This window comes from Gossypium raimondii, chromosome 6 (genome assembly GCF_025698545.1).
Source record: "Gossypium raimondii isolate GPD5lz chromosome 6, ASM2569854v1, whole genome shotgun sequence".
In the NCBI taxonomy this organism is placed as follows: domain Eukaryota; kingdom Viridiplantae; phylum Streptophyta; class Magnoliopsida; order Malvales; family Malvaceae; genus Gossypium; species Gossypium raimondii.
Genome location: NC_068570.1, coordinates 6,614,229 through 6,630,155, shown reverse-complemented (window position 1 = coordinate 6,630,155; position 15,927 = coordinate 6,614,229). Strand labels below are relative to the sequence as shown.

Here is a 15,927-nt window from a genome sequence, read left to right as displayed (position 1 = left end):
CTTATAACATAATAACGCAAAAATCTGTAGGCATGCTTAAGACTTATTCCATTCAACACTAGCAATGGACATGTTCATCATGTATTCAGTCTAGCGATAATAGTGTTAACACTCACAATTTACCAATAACACTTAGCAGTAGGCATGGTTAATATCACATATTTATTCATAGCATTGTAGTGATTCAGTTAACCAATATCAATAAACACATTATAACAGTAGCAATTCAGGCATATAAATCGTGGATTTTTGTATAAACACTAATGCAAAGATCAATTAAATGCATAAAAACTTCTAGGAATAATTTAGGGATCAAAAAGGAACTAAAGTGAACATAACATAAATTTCTGGGCAAAACTGTAAAATAGGGGGCACATGGTCGTGTGACCAAGCCGTGTAGGGTGCTATAGGTCGTGTGGAAGGAGTACACAACCATGTGGTTGGGCCGTGTAACAGGTTGTGGTCGAGTGGCAAATGCAAAATTAACCTATAAGAGGGACACAGTCATGCGGAAGGGTCTTGGTCATGTGGTTTACGAACTAGCTTAGGGTTTCTAGGGCACATGGTCGTGTATGAGACCATGTGGCCCTATTCTAAGGCACGATTTTCTCCGATTTGCTTGTAAAAGAACATGCACTTGTCATCGAGATCTCGAACGACATTCCTTGCACTCAAATCTGGTCCAATGCACCTGAAATAGGTCTGAACTTGATGGAATTACAGAGGCTATCAATGATGAATTCAACAATCGATAGAGAATCAATTTATCGGGGATTGATTTGATGTTGAAAGCAAAAATAATTTTAGCAATGTAGAGAAAATTTGATGGAAATAAGAGGATGAAAAAGAAATATAGAAGAAATAAGGAGAGAGAAGAGAAATTCTAAGTGGAATGGAAAAAGAAACATAATTCTAGTGTAATTACGGAAAAGGGACTAAATAGCTAGGTTTTTAAACTTTGAGGGGTTGCATAGTAATTTCCTCTAGTGTAATTGAAAGAGCCTTGGGATGGAGTGGTTCAAACCTGGGTCAGTAATGGGAAAGAGCAAGTGTTTAACCATTGGGTTACTGCCCATTTTTTAATAGGTTTTACTTCTAGTAATATTTATTATAGCATGATTTTTCATCCTAGTTTGTTGAAAATAAAAAGCAAAGAAATGGGAGAAAAGTGGATAGAACCTAGGACCTCTAGGGTGTACATTATCTATTTAACCATCAAGTTTAGATCATTACTTAGTTAATTATTTCAATTAATCACCTATATTTGGGGGCATGACAGGCAATCCAAAAAAAGAATATGACACTAGGGCATGAAGATGCAACTTTATTAGTTGTTGAGCAAACGAACCATCCGACCAGGATGAAAGATGTAGAATATGGTCTAGAAAAGGTGGGCATAGCACCAGTAGGCTCCCCTCTCAAACAACAAATGGAGGCATCAAGGAGAAAAATGGAAATTCTGAAAATATTGATGAAGCCAAAAGAAGCTTCATCAATCCAATATGCTGACAGTCTACTGATTACCCTTGTTGTTATAGAGCTAGTCCCAATTTCCTTGAAACCATTGAAAGAGACATTTGTAGGAGACATATAAGGGAATAAAATATCTAAAGGATCATTTGCATCAAAATAAAAGTTATATGAGGAATGTAGGAGCCTCCAATGCCCTTAAGTTCAAGACATTTTCCTTAACATTATGAGAGTATGCTAGAAGCTGGTACTTAACTCTCCCAGCAAGGTCCATAAGCAGATTTGATGAATTGGATCACCAGCTGAAGGTCAACACTCGACTAATATTGTTGTATAAAAACCGTCTATGTTGTTCAACACCAAGAAAGAGGAAAGTGAAGGTTTGTAATAGCATATCCAACAGTTTAACCTTGCCACAAAAGGAATTAAGGGTTAAACAAATTATTGGGAGATCCAAGCTTTTATGACTGAAGTAACCCCATGAGCATCTAAAATACAATTTAATAGAAAAAGATTTGGACTTGGGAAGTGAAAGAAAAATAAAAGGAAAAGGGTCTTAAAGCAACGTAACTATTGGCCAACAAAATGATGCCACGTCAAAAGTCAAGAATTACACCCATTTAAAGTCGCCATTTTAAAATTTTGAAAAAAAAACATGAGTAATTATTAATCCCACTATAGATAGTCCAAGCAACAAAGGCTTCTCCTTCGTTAAAAACTGACACCTCGTCACCTCAAAATCACAGATTCAAATCAACTCACTTTATAAAATTATCTTTAACTAAGGGCTAATTGTTATACCCTACGCCTGGATACCCCTTATGCCTTCATGCATGAACAACTTGTGCCATGAAAAGAGTATTACCAAAGTAAGCATCGTTGCGATGCCATCAAGGACTATTGTCACATCTAATCCAATCGCATTAATGCTTCTAACTTCCCAAACTCACCAAACTCGAAAATGGTCACAATGGGATACATTTGGAATAAACTTTGACCTAAGCCCAAATAGGACTCTTCGGCTATCATACAGTGAGGGACTCACTTCAGATCCTTCTTCATCTAAAAATACCCTCTTTTCCTAGATTTGAAGGGGACGAGATCAACTCTGCAACTTACTTTTAACTCAAACATCATCCCAACTCAGATAAACTACTATGTTTAATGACTCTTCACACCATCCACAATATGAGTCACCACCATTGTCTGCCCCAACTACTTGTATAATATTATTGTTATAACAAAAATAATCAAAATAATTTTAATCATGTAAACTTGTATGCTTAGAGATTAAGTTGGATTTTTTTGTAATTTTTTAAAACCAATAAAATTATAAATGTGTCAAAGTAAAACAAAAAATGTTTTGTTTTCAGTAAAGTGCGTGTAAGTAAAATTTTGCCATGTCATTTTATCCTGTCAATCTCCACAATAATATCAAGGAAAACTACCTATTTAGTCATCCAAGTTTACTCAAGTTCCTATTTTGGTCACTCATTTTAAAATTTTGTTATTTTAGTCACTTTTATTAGATAAGTTATCAATTTTAGTCACTTTACCATTAAAATGGGTTTCATCACCAAACAGAATGTTAATATGACCTGGTATAATAACAAAAGTAGCCTTCAATATTTACCCATTTTGTTAATTTAATCTTTCTTTTGAAAAAATTAACCCTTAGTATTAAAATATTAAATGTTTGATTGACTATATAATTAAATAAAATAATTGTGGGTATTGTGAATTAAAATAATAAGAGAACTGAAGATTAGTTGTTGAGGGATATCCCTGGAGAGGTTCATTTTGTTGTCTTTAATGTGTACCATTAAAGTGACATTTGAATTTGATGAGATTATGGATTCGATGTATTTAATCGAATATCTAATTTATGTTTTAGTCTTCACAAAAACATCTTCACATGAGAATCTTAACATCATTTTAATCCTACTTTTTGTTTCTACAAAATCAATCAACTCAAACTGGTTTGATTTTTTCGACCCCTTTTCTCTTTTGTGGGATATAAACATTTCTTTTGAGTAGTAAATTAGGTTTCTAATTTATTATTGTCTACTCTAATGAAATTAATTTATTTTGTCATTTCTGTTTTCTTTTATTTCCGTTTGTTCTTTAATCCCATTATATTTATGGTTTCCATATCTTTCCCTTAATTTCCATCAAATTTAGCAAACGGGTAAGGGTTATCTTCGAGTTCAAGGTCTAATAAATCATTCGGTTCAGTTCTCCCTTGCGTGCCTCCAACTAAAACCCAACCACTCATGATTAGGAGTTGTCCATTTCAGATACCTGCAAAACAATCAAATAAAATCATTTTAAAACACCATTAAGAAAAAAATACTAAGGGAAAAAAAAAGACATACGAAACGGATGAATGAGACGAGTCAACAGAGGAAAAGAACAAACGGCACAAACTGCTGAAATGGAAAATGGAGAAACGGAAAACGGAAAACGTCAACAGAAATGGATCACGTAAAAGAAAACAACTGCGCTGGAATAGAATGGAATGGAATGGAATGGTGTTTGGTTATCAAACCAATTAAGAGAGATGATAAACCAGTCAAAATTGAGAACTGGCCTGGGCTTTTTAGATTAGAGTTACAGTCTGGTTAGATTGAATTAGATTAGATTTTAAAGGAATTTAGGGTTCTTTTTCTGTCCAAAAGCTCCTCAAATTTACCATTGCCTGCAAATATATGTATTTACACCAACAAACTATATGATAATTTGTTCCTCGGATTTTACGGTTTCGGTCACCCGGAGTACACTAAAAATCATATCCGTCCCGAATCCTTCGTCCAGATCTCCAACCTCTTCGCCGGAACCTGACTGCAACGCTACCATCCGGCGTTACTCCGAAGCTCGATCCCCTATCACCGGAAAATCTTGGAGACTTAACCAAAAAGCATTAGAAGATTACACATACCGCAAAAGGAATCTTCATAAATCCTCCGCTTTAGACATCACGGAAAGCCGGCTCGGCCTCGGCTGGAACGCTGATCGGCGACGCTGCTGGTGAGAGGAAGGCCTAATCAAAGCCGACAAAGCTCTCTTAACCAGATCTCCTTCGACTCCACCAATCCTCACCAGCGAGTTTGTCATCGCAGATCTACGCGCGTTGAGCCGATTGCTTGGCGCGTAACTCGACACCGCGTTCGAATTATTGAAACCTTTATGAAGACTGCAACGGAAGGATCCCGGATGCGTCGTTGGGGAACACATACAAGTCCGCTTCTGCTGTCGCTTCTCTAAATTCTGCACAGCGTCGGTGTTTTTACGGATGGTGGCTATCGAACGGTTCGGCGAGATCGGGCGGTTATCCAGCGAGAAACGCACAGATGGCGCCGATGAAGAGTGGTTGTACATATTGACACGTGGCGGAGAGATAGATCTGTGTTGATTAAAGAAAGTTGAAGAGCGTGAAGAAAAGCTTGAACTCGAAAAGGCAAAAGAAGAGGAAGAAGATGAAGACTGAGAAGCGTAGTGAGAACAGAAACGGCCGGATGGGGAGAGGGATCGGAGAACCGGACCGCTCGTTCGTCTAGAAGATGTCGCCATTTTTTTATGGGGTTCGCAGAAGGGAGAGAAAGCGTGCAAAAACAGAAATGAGAACTTTTTTTATTATTTCTAAAAAGCCGTGTTTGGCTGTTTAGTTGGGCAAACCTAGCTTTACTCGAGCTATGTATTTATACGGTGAGGGGGCTTGGAAATTTCGCGAGATTTTCAAAAGTAGGGATTTTAGTTCTTCGGTTTTGCAGTTGTACCCATGAACTTTCCGTTATTTATTTTTCGATGCCGTTTTCATTTGTTATTCTTTGCTGCTGTACACGTCATTGTTTTTTTTATATATAAAACTTAGAATTACCCATCATTTTTCTTAAAAAAATCTAAAAAATTTAAGAAAATTAAATGAATATGCATTAGCCATGAAATACTTAATATAAATAAATTACATGTATTTTTTAAATATTTTATTTTATTTTAATTCTCATGTCACGTGTACTTTATCATAATTGATTTTGTTATAACGATATATTATTTGCAACTGAAGTTATAAATATAACTTTTAAGTTTTTAAAAAACTTTAAAATATGTTTTAAATCCTTATAATTTTTGTGCATTCAAATTTAAACTCTTACTTTTATTTTTAAAATTTAATCTATTTATTTTTAAATTTAATTATTAACACTATTAATAAATTTTAATAAATTTAGATCTATTAAAATATTGTTTTTATATATAATTATTAAATGAGATTTTTGTACTTCAAAATACCACTCTAAATAATTTAATAAAAAATTAAGTGTTAAATTTTTTGTTTCTTTTAGAAATATATAGATTAGCATTTACAGGCTAATTTACAAAAAAAAGCCCTTTTTTTAAAAAAATTACCGAAATGGACCGGTTTTTTAATTATTTACCGGAATGGGCCATTTTTCGCGAAATCGCGTCCACGTCAGCGCGATGTCAGGGTACGTGACAGGACATCGCGTCACGCCGTGCGACTCTGCCGACGTGAGACGTGATGTGGCTGCTGCGTGAATAAGGCTCAACGGTCAAAAAATTGACCGTTGCCCCCCCAACGGTCAAAATTTTTTTTACTATATAAACCCCCCACCCCTTTTATTTTCACAAACAAATTCAATATCAATTTCCTTCAAAAATTCTCTCAATTCCGTTCAAAAATTCTCTCAAATTCCTTCCAAAATTCTCTCAAACTCTCAAATTCCTTCCAAAATCCTCTCAATTTCCTTCAAAAAGTCTCCAAATCCATATTAAATTTCTTTTTCCATTAAATTTCATTATTTTAAGAAAATTTTAAAATTTTTTATTTTTTTAAAAATAATTTTAAAATTTTTAATATTTTCAACAATAACCGGATCATTGATTCGTCTTGATAGGAATCACATATCGGTGGAGCAAATGAACATGGTAAGTATTAAATTTAAATTTTAAATTTTATTTAAGATATTTTTATTTATGTATTTTTAGATATTTATTAATTTATTTTTTGTTATATAAGGCTAAAGATCGGGTATTGGAATGCAATATTCGGAATATGTATGCTCCTCCATCACCGTTAGAAGAGAACTACCTGCGGGGAGCGGGATTTTGGCACGTGGCAACAGTAGGCGGGGGATGCAAGTTGGAGCCGAAACTGATCAGTGCGTTGATCGAGAGGTGGAGACTTGAGACGCACACATTTCATCTTCCATGTGGAGAGTGCACTATCACTCTAGAAGATGTCCATCTGCATTTGGGATTGCCGGTGGACGGGCACCCAGTGACTGGGTCTGCCCAATCTAGCAATTGGGAGGCGGTGTGCTACGAACTTTTGGGCGCCGTTCCGGATAAAATGGATGAAGGTAAGGTGGAGATGGGCTGGTTACGTGCCACCTTCCCCAATCTGAATGAAAATTCGACCGAAATTGAAAGAATCCGATATGTTCGATCATAGATTCTTCAAATAATTGGAGGCTATCTCATGGCCGACACGTCACGGAGCCGTGTACATCTAAGGTGGCTGCTAAAACTCGTTGATTTTAGAACAGCCGGTGAATTTAGTTGGGGGTCTGCCGTCTTGGCAACATTATATCGGGAGATGTGCGGGGCGACCAAACCGAGGAGAGCAAAAATCGGAGGATACCTGTCACTACTGCAATCATGGGCACGGTTTCGCTTTTCATTTCTATGTCCTCGAGTGAACCACCCATATACATTCCCACTCGTAACGAGGTAAATTTTATATTACATTTTGAAATTGTTATGTAGATTTTGTAAGAATAAAAGTATGCTAAAATTTATTTAATTAGGTGGAACCATTCATGAGTTATCGTGGATTACCGTCGAACTTGAAGATATACGGCTTCTATTGGACCAACGGTTGAAGCGTATAAGTATTATTGCAAATAGATATTTCCATACATTCGCTAGTGGATTGATATTTAGTATTTACTATTTAGTATTATGTATATAAGTAATATTTCTATCATGTTCATGTAGTTTTAATGGACACCATACGAGGATCCGGCAATCCGGGCAGTAATCCCGGAAGAGTTTTTACAAAATCCGGACGCTTGGTGCGTGAAAGTGGTGTTGATCAACTATGCAACTGTGGAGCCCCACCAGACAGACAGAGTCGTACGACAGTTTGGATGTAGACAACTGATCCCTGAGGACCCTGAGGTGTTTGACAAGCACCACAAAATTGACCTTCGGCTATTAGGTACGGATTGGCCTAGATACTGGTCAGAGTACACGGAAATGTGGGAAAATCGGCATGAATATCTACCTACTCGAGAACAAATCATCGTTCCCAAGTTAGCGTACGTTCCAGAATACATGCCATGGTTTAGGATCCATGGGAAGCCGTATTTACTTACGCCAGAGGAGAGGCAGCGGCAAATACGTGTCGGAAGGGAAAGGCGCGGACCTCTAAATCCAAGGGGACAAGACTACGATGGCAGCCCATCAACGAGGCCCAGACATTCACCCGGCTCATCATCAGCGGCCATGCAATCATCGTCCCCAACGAGAGCACCGACGCAGTCACCTGACACAGCAATTCAACAGATGATACCCACGCAATCACCTTTCCCTATGATGCCAGGTATGTTTCCTAGACCTTATATGTACCCTAACCGGTACATGTATCCTTTTCCAAATCCTATGGCAGGTTGGAGCCAAATGCCCGGATCAGCTCCATTTCCTGTAATGCCGAGCGGACCACCGATAACTAGGCCATCGGCGCAGGAGGGGTCACAAGGGGGGCCGTCGGGGAGCTCTCATTTTTACCAATCGCCAGCAACGCATGGCTTTCAAACTCCGTCGCCGTTCATGATGCAAACACCTCCACATACAGTATTCTTTGAAGGTGGATCATCGTCCCAAGTCTGACAAGCAGATGCCAAACCAGAAGAACAACAATCACCACCCGAGGAAGAACAACCGCTGCCGGAAGCTAGAGGAAGGAGGAATCCAGCGCGTAACCGTCGACGGCCGCCATGTGGAACCGAATCCCCCGGTCATAGACATTGATTACCGTATTAAAATTTATCATTTGATGTAATGAAATAGAAGTTTATGACGATGTAATACACATAGAAATTTTTCCGAGTTATTTTGACATTATTTGATTAAAAACCCTAACCCTAACCTAATTTAATTAAAAACCCTAACTTAACTTAATTAAAAACTCTAACCTAACTTAATTTAATTAAAAACCCTTACCCTAACCTAATTTAATTAAAAACCCTAACTTAACTTAATTAAAAACCCTAACCTAATTTAATTTAATTAAAACCCTAACCTAATTTAATTAAAACCCTAACCTAATTTAATTTAATTAAAACCCTAACCTAATTTAGTTAAAAACCCTAACCCTAACCTATTTTACATGAAAACCCTAACCCTAACCTATTTTAATTAAAAACCCTAACTTAACTTAATTAAAACCCTAACCTAATTTAATTTAATTAAAAACCCTAACTTAATTTAATTTAAGTAAAACCCTAACCTAATTTAATTAAAAACCCTAACCTAATTTAATTTAATTAAAACCCTTACCCTATTTTAATTTAATTAAAAGCCCTTACCCTATTTTAATTTAATTAAAAATTCTAACCTAATTTAGTTAAAAACCTAACCCTAACCTATTTTACATGAAAACCCTAACCATAACCTATTTTAATTAAAATCCCTAACCCCGACCTAATTTAATTAAAACCCTAACCTAATTTAATTTAATTAAAACCCTTACCCTATTTTAATTTAATTAAAACCCTTACCCTATTTTAATTTAATTAAAACCCTAACCTAATTTAGTTAAAAACCCTAACCCTAACCTAATTTAATTAAAAACCCTAACCTAATTTAGTTAAAACCTTAACCCTAACCTATTTTACATGAAAACCCTAACCCTAACCTATTTTAATTAAAATCCCTAACCCTATCCTAATTTAATTAAAAACCCTAACCTAATTTAGTTAAAACCCTAACCCTAACCTATTTTACATGAAAACCCTAACCCTAACCTATCTTAATTAAAATCTCTAACCCTAACCTAATTTAATTGAAAACTCTTACCATGATTTATCATTTTATTTGAAATCCCTAACCCTAACCTAATTTAATTAATGTAAAAACCCTAACATAACTCAGCGGATTTGATAATCTTACTAACCATTTAACAAATTGTAGTTTTACATAATGTTGGATTTCGTAAAATGTTTTGACTGGTACTAACATTTAAGAAATTGTACTAATTTGATAATTTTACTAACAATTAATACAATTATCAATTAATAATTGAATAAAAGGTAATTTTTTCTATAATTCCATTCAACTATTGCGATTAGGGCATGATCGACTTGTATGGCCTAGGTTCCTATACCATCCGCACAATTTCTGTTGACTGGCTGCTTCTCGGATATCCATATTGTTCCGTATTCTAGTGGAGAAAGGTCGACCCTTCGACTATGACGCAATTCTCTATCCGTAATGACTTAAAGGAGCAAGAGATACAGCGCCACTTACGCTCATCTGGGACCGGTGGGAAAACGTGTCTCCATACGTTGTACATGTTTTCTAATTTGTACACTTCGTCCACATAACTCAGCGGATCCAGATGGAGTTTCTGATAGGCTGCAATAACATGAGCGCATGGATAACGAAGTGCATCGAACTTCCCACAGTCACAAGTCCTGTTTCGCAAGTGTATACGATATTGCCCGCCAACAACACCTTGGTGCGGTATGTCGAACTCCGTCACGCGAAACCATAAATTGTCTCGATCGTGACACACAGCGTGCATGATGTTTGCCTTCGCCTTCGCCTTGTTAATTTCTTGAACTACCTTACTGCACCATACATGCCCACCCTGCATCTGGCCTGCATAAGTTGCTACTCGCTTTGGAAATAGCGCCGCCAAACGGAAATATGCCTCTCGCACAACCGCTGTTATCGGTAGATAGCGCGTTCCTTTAAGAACAGAATTTATGCATTCTGCCAGGTTCGACGTCATATGGCCATATCGTAGGCCTCCGTCGTATGCTTGTGCCCACTGTTCGAAACGTATGTTGCAAAGGTAGTCCGCCCCTTCTCCGTTTTGGGATCGCAGGATTGCCAACATCTCGTGAAAACGATCTTTATTCATTTCATACCCACGAATATAAGAACATAGTGAATATTTTATACCGCTTTTACCAATAAAACTAATTCAATTTGACAAACGAAATAATACAGTTATACAGTAAATACCCATGTTGGTCACTTGTCGTCGTTCCGTCTTAGATGGATATTGCCTGTAGTAGTTCAAAGCAACGTGTCTCAGGCAATATCTATGGTGTGTACGCTGCCACAAGCTTCCCTCTCGATCAAATGCAGCTAGTATATCGGCGCCTCGATCTGAAATAACACAGATATCAGGTTGGGGGCACACATGCCTCCTTAACCTAGAGAGAAAGAAATTCCAGTCATCAGACGAGTCCCCCGGTGTTATTGCATATGCAATTGGAAGAATTCTCCCACCGCCGTCCTGTGCCACTGCAACCAATAACCGATGAGTGTACCTACCAAACATGAAGGTACCGTCAATTTGTACCAACAGCTTGCAGTAGGGAAATGCGTCTCGGTATTGCTTAAAGGTCCAAAATAGGCGTTTGAACACTTGGCATCCACGTAGCAATCGGCCGTTGTAGTACGCATGTTCCGTTTCAAGGCCTGTGATGGCACCTGGGACGTATCTCTGTACCACCTGACACCATTGCCATATTTCATTATATGAGGCGTCCCACCCACTATGCATCTTCTCCAATGCCTTTTGCTTAGCTATCCAAGCATTGCGGTAAGAGGGCGTGTACCCCATTTGGCTACGGATATTGGCAATTATCACCGGCACTGAAGTCCGAGGATCTACTTTTATCGTGGGCAGTATCAAGCTAGCCAACATAGCTGAATCCATTTTCGGATGATCTTCTAAAACACCTACAGAAGGAGGGAGTACATTAAATAATGCAACATTGGAAAATAAAAATATTATTCAGACACATTCAATACTGTACCTGCAGCACATATATGTGGACCTTTGTACTTTTTGATCTCCCACAACCCTGTCATCTTCCTTAACGAGGCGACGATTTTCCATGAACATGTGTCGTCTTGCACCCCACACTTCGCCTCAAACTTATCAGATTTTGATTTAACGACGTGGTAATTAACGCCGTTTTTGATGCTATGCTGTTTCAAAGCACCAATAAAACTATCCTTATTGGTAAACTGATTACCAACTTCAAGTTCACCGAGATCTACCCCCGAACTTGTACGATCGCGCACCCGGTGTGGTAGATCTGGAAACTCTAACGCATCATCATTTAACAGATCGACATTATGCATGTGGCTGGAGGTGAGTATGCTCTGAATCGTGGATTTTCTTCATCATCTGCACTCCTATCACCATCTTCACCTTCGTTGGAATAGGCTCCGCTCGTAAAATAATTCCACATCCGCACCATCCGCCCGGCTCTCGAGGTGGATCCACATCGAGTCACCTTCTAACCCACAATCATCTGCAGCGACGACGCCCCTCACCGGTTGATGTCGTAGGTAGTACGTCATCCCTTCTTCCGGGCATTTGATAACGCCCCAATTGGATGTAGATTGCCATCCAAGAGAACTTGATGCGCCTCCCCACCGTATTTCAGCGTCAAACGTCGAGCCACCGACGTACATGTCCCATCCACCGACAGAGTGTCTTGGGGGATGTGTAATCGACACCGCCATCGAACATGGATCGTTCAGTATTTTGTAACACGCTAACCGAAAGTGTCGGCCGTGGGTCGTATACATCTCGAACACCGGACGGAAGTACATCGATTGGCGGCGTAAATTGTACATATAACTCAATATAAGTTGCTCCGCTAGCAAGATGAGTCTGCACCATTGCCTCCAAGCTACGAGCACCTTTTATGTCGAACGAGTCATATGTCACCGGATCAACAGAAGAACAAAATCAATACGTCATTGACAGAACTTTCATTGGCATCGTTCCAAAGATTTTACGCCTAATTCTTTTACGGAGTTTTGTCAAATCTATGTTTTGGCTAAATGACAGTCGCACCGTATTCTCCGATAAAAAAACAACACCATTCTCGGTGTGGCAAACCTCACCATCGTAGTAAATAACAAAGACTAATACGTTCACTCATTTTGAAACTCTAAGTTTCTTAGCCTCTAAAATGTTTCATTGTGAGTTATGCATTCTAAGAACATTTTCGCCTAATTTATAGCCTCATTAAACTTGTTATCAGAGCAAAATCGCGTCTCTAGGCGCGATTTCACAATTTCTTCTCATATAGCATCCTGGTATCAGTGATTTTATACTATTTGCTCAGAAAACGTTAAAAAAAATTATTTCTTACATGACCACTGTAGCGAAATCGCGTCCACGAGGCCACGATTTCATAATTTCTTCCCAAATAGCATCCTGGTAGAAGCGATTTCCCACTATTTGACCAGATACGTCAACTCGAAAAAAATTTTTCCGGGACCCCTAACCCCTAAAAAGCTTGCACCTTAAACCCTAAAAGCCAGAAAACCCAAACGTAAAATCAGCGTCAAAATCGTGTCCCCGGTACCGCGCTACGTGGCATGACATCGCGTCCACGTCAGCGCGACCTGCTGATGTGGAAGGAAATCGCTTCTCAAGGACGCGATTTCCTTCCACGCCGCCAGGTCGCTACAAGTAGACGCGATGTCCTGTCACGTACCCTGACATCGTGCTGACGTGGACGCGATTTCGCGGAAAATGGCCCATTCCGGTAAATAATTAAAAAACCGGCCCATTTCGGTAATTTTTTTAAAAAATGGGCTTTTTTGGTAAATTAGCCAGCATTTACATGGTTTTTTTCTTTGTAACGGTTAGAAGAAAAGAAAAAAAAAAGCTGACTCAACAGCGAAAAAGGGAAAGCGATAGAATTCTTAAAAGTTTGAAATTTAAACTAATCTACGTTTATTTTACGAAACATATATACATATTTTTAATTTTTATGTTTTTTATTAAGAAAATGAAAATTGATTTGCAGATTAATAAAAAATATGTTTTATTTTTGTAAACTAATTTACTATTTTAAAAGCATAAATTATTTTTTTAAAAGTCACTCATAAATAATTTTACTTTTATATAAAATTTGATTTCAATTAAATTTAATATTATATTATTAATAATTTTATTTTTATTTTTTAAAATATTAATATCAAATATTATAACGTTTAATATTATTAAAAATATTTAATTAATTATATTTATTGATATAATAAAATATTATTAAATTATTTAATATTATAATTTTATTTTAATCATAAATTTTAAGAATAATAATTTTAAATTTCGAAATATTGTTAATATATTATTGAAGTATATTTATATTTATATTAAAATTTTAATAATAAATATATATTAAAATTTATAAATATTTTATAGTATAAAATATGAATATTTAATTATATAAATATGATAATTTGTTTAAACCATGTTTTGCTTCATTTATCTATTCAAACTTTAATGTTCCACTATCCACTATCATAAATATAATATATATATATAATTTAAATTAAATTTTAATTAGGCATTATTTATTAATAAGTTTATATATAATATTAATTATTATAAAATAAGTTTTGATTGTCCGAAAGAAATGCTATTATAATATTTTGTATCAAATATATTTATGATGTATTTGTTTTAATAAGAATAACTTTTAGAAGAATGATTTCAAAAATTTTAACAAAAACATAAAATATTTAACACGTAATCATTCAACCACTAGAAAATATCATTATTTCCTGAAAATTAATATATTTTGCACCCACTTTTTTTTTTTTTTTCATTATCTAGGATGACAACATGTTGAATATCTACTTGTTTGGATTATTGAAATCTAAATCCGTACTTAAAATTCAAATCCATAAATTATCTAAGGATTGATACAAATTTGAATTTGAATTAAACATCATTATCCGCCAGATATTTGAGTATGCAGAAAATCTAAAATTAACATTTTCAATCATCTATTGGATATTTGAATCTACAAAAATCAATCCACTAAATAATATGATATCTGAGTAAAGGATGAACACTTAAAATTATTTTCTAACTAAGTTTTGATTAACTCATAACATCAACTTAGTTAAAAAATAAGCTTGTGCAGGAAAAGAATTTATGTAAACTATATATTTTTAAACAGGTTGTATAAAAATTAAATAAAGCATTGAAATGATAAAATTAAAGGATTGGAAACCGTAATGTTTTAGGCTCAAATCTCATCATTTATAAGTTTTTTTATTTTATAAAAAGTATATAATATGTATATATATATATATATATATATATATAAAACGCTCATAATAATATAATTTATTTTGTAAAAAATATTTTTAGTCATTATCTAATTGAATTTGTGTCTCAAGATTCAATTGATAACCGATTCGCTAGTAACATCAACTCAATAATAAGCTTAATATATAAAAATTTTATGTAACAATTTTATTTAAAATCATATAAAAACCAAACAAGACTTTAGTTAAAATGATAAATTTGAATTAGTGGAAACTTGGTGCTTTGGTTTCAATATCATCATATTAATTTATTTTATATTTAATATAAAAAATTAAAATGCTCTTAAAATAATATTTAAATACTAAATTTTAGTAATTTCACAATTAAAGGAGTGTTTGATAAGGTGCAAAGGTAAGTGTTGAAAAATTAAATATTGAGTTTTTATAAGTGTTAAATTTATGTTAGAAAATTATTTGGTAAATTAATAAATATAAGTACTGAATATAATTATGTTCTTTTATCAAAATAAATAGTTTTGGGTTAAAGATAAATATAATAATTTGAATATCTAATTTTTTTGTAAAAAATAATTTATTTAAAATTTCAATAAAATAAAATCAAGTTAAAGTAATTATAAAATATTAAAAAAATTCATTTTCATTAAAAATAATAATAATTGTTAAAAGACGACAGGTGGGCGGGATCAGTTAATGCCGGTTATTTGTTAAAACTGACAGCTATTGGAACAATGAAAAGCTTTTCTGCTTTGCTGCCACGTATGTGTCCAGCTTTTATGATTTCACTGACCCGCTCTTTTTAAAATCCACAATAATTTTAATTTTAGAATTAAAAAATAAAGCTTATATGATCTTATTCTTTAGCATTTCTTGGCCCCTTCCGGGTCTTTGCATTCCTCCTTTGCCTGCCTTCATTCATAAGCCACATGATGTTGCATCATGTCTTCATCTCCATATTCATGGCTGCACATGACATTCATTCATTTATTTTTAAACAATAAGAAAAGACTGCAAGTGAGTTTAAGCTTATTTTGTCATAACATACTCTAAAAATGAAATTACATTATCATATAAATATAGACGGTCTTTTTTTAT

General features: G+C 35.3%; 1 protein-coding gene across 1 annotated transcript; it reads right to left on the bottom strand.

Annotated features, from left to right (window-relative positions):
* Window positions 1-4,129: 4,129 nt before the first annotated feature.
* LOC105773923 (uncharacterized) lies at window positions 4,130-5,128 on the bottom strand. Its single transcript, XM_012596128.2, has one exon. The coding sequence runs from the start codon at window positions 5,038-5,040 to the stop codon at window positions 4,423-4,425; it is 618 nt and encodes a 205-aa protein (XP_012451582.1). The 5' UTR covers window positions 5,041-5,128; the 3' UTR covers window positions 4,130-4,422.
* Between the last annotated feature and the right edge of the window lie 10,799 nt (window positions 5,129-15,927).

What these genes read in the sequence shown, in the direction of transcription:
- LOC105773923 (XM_012596128.2), bottom strand. Translation starts at nt 5,040, where the DNA reads ATGGCGACATCTTCTAGACGAACGAGCGGTCCGGTTCTCCGATCCCTC.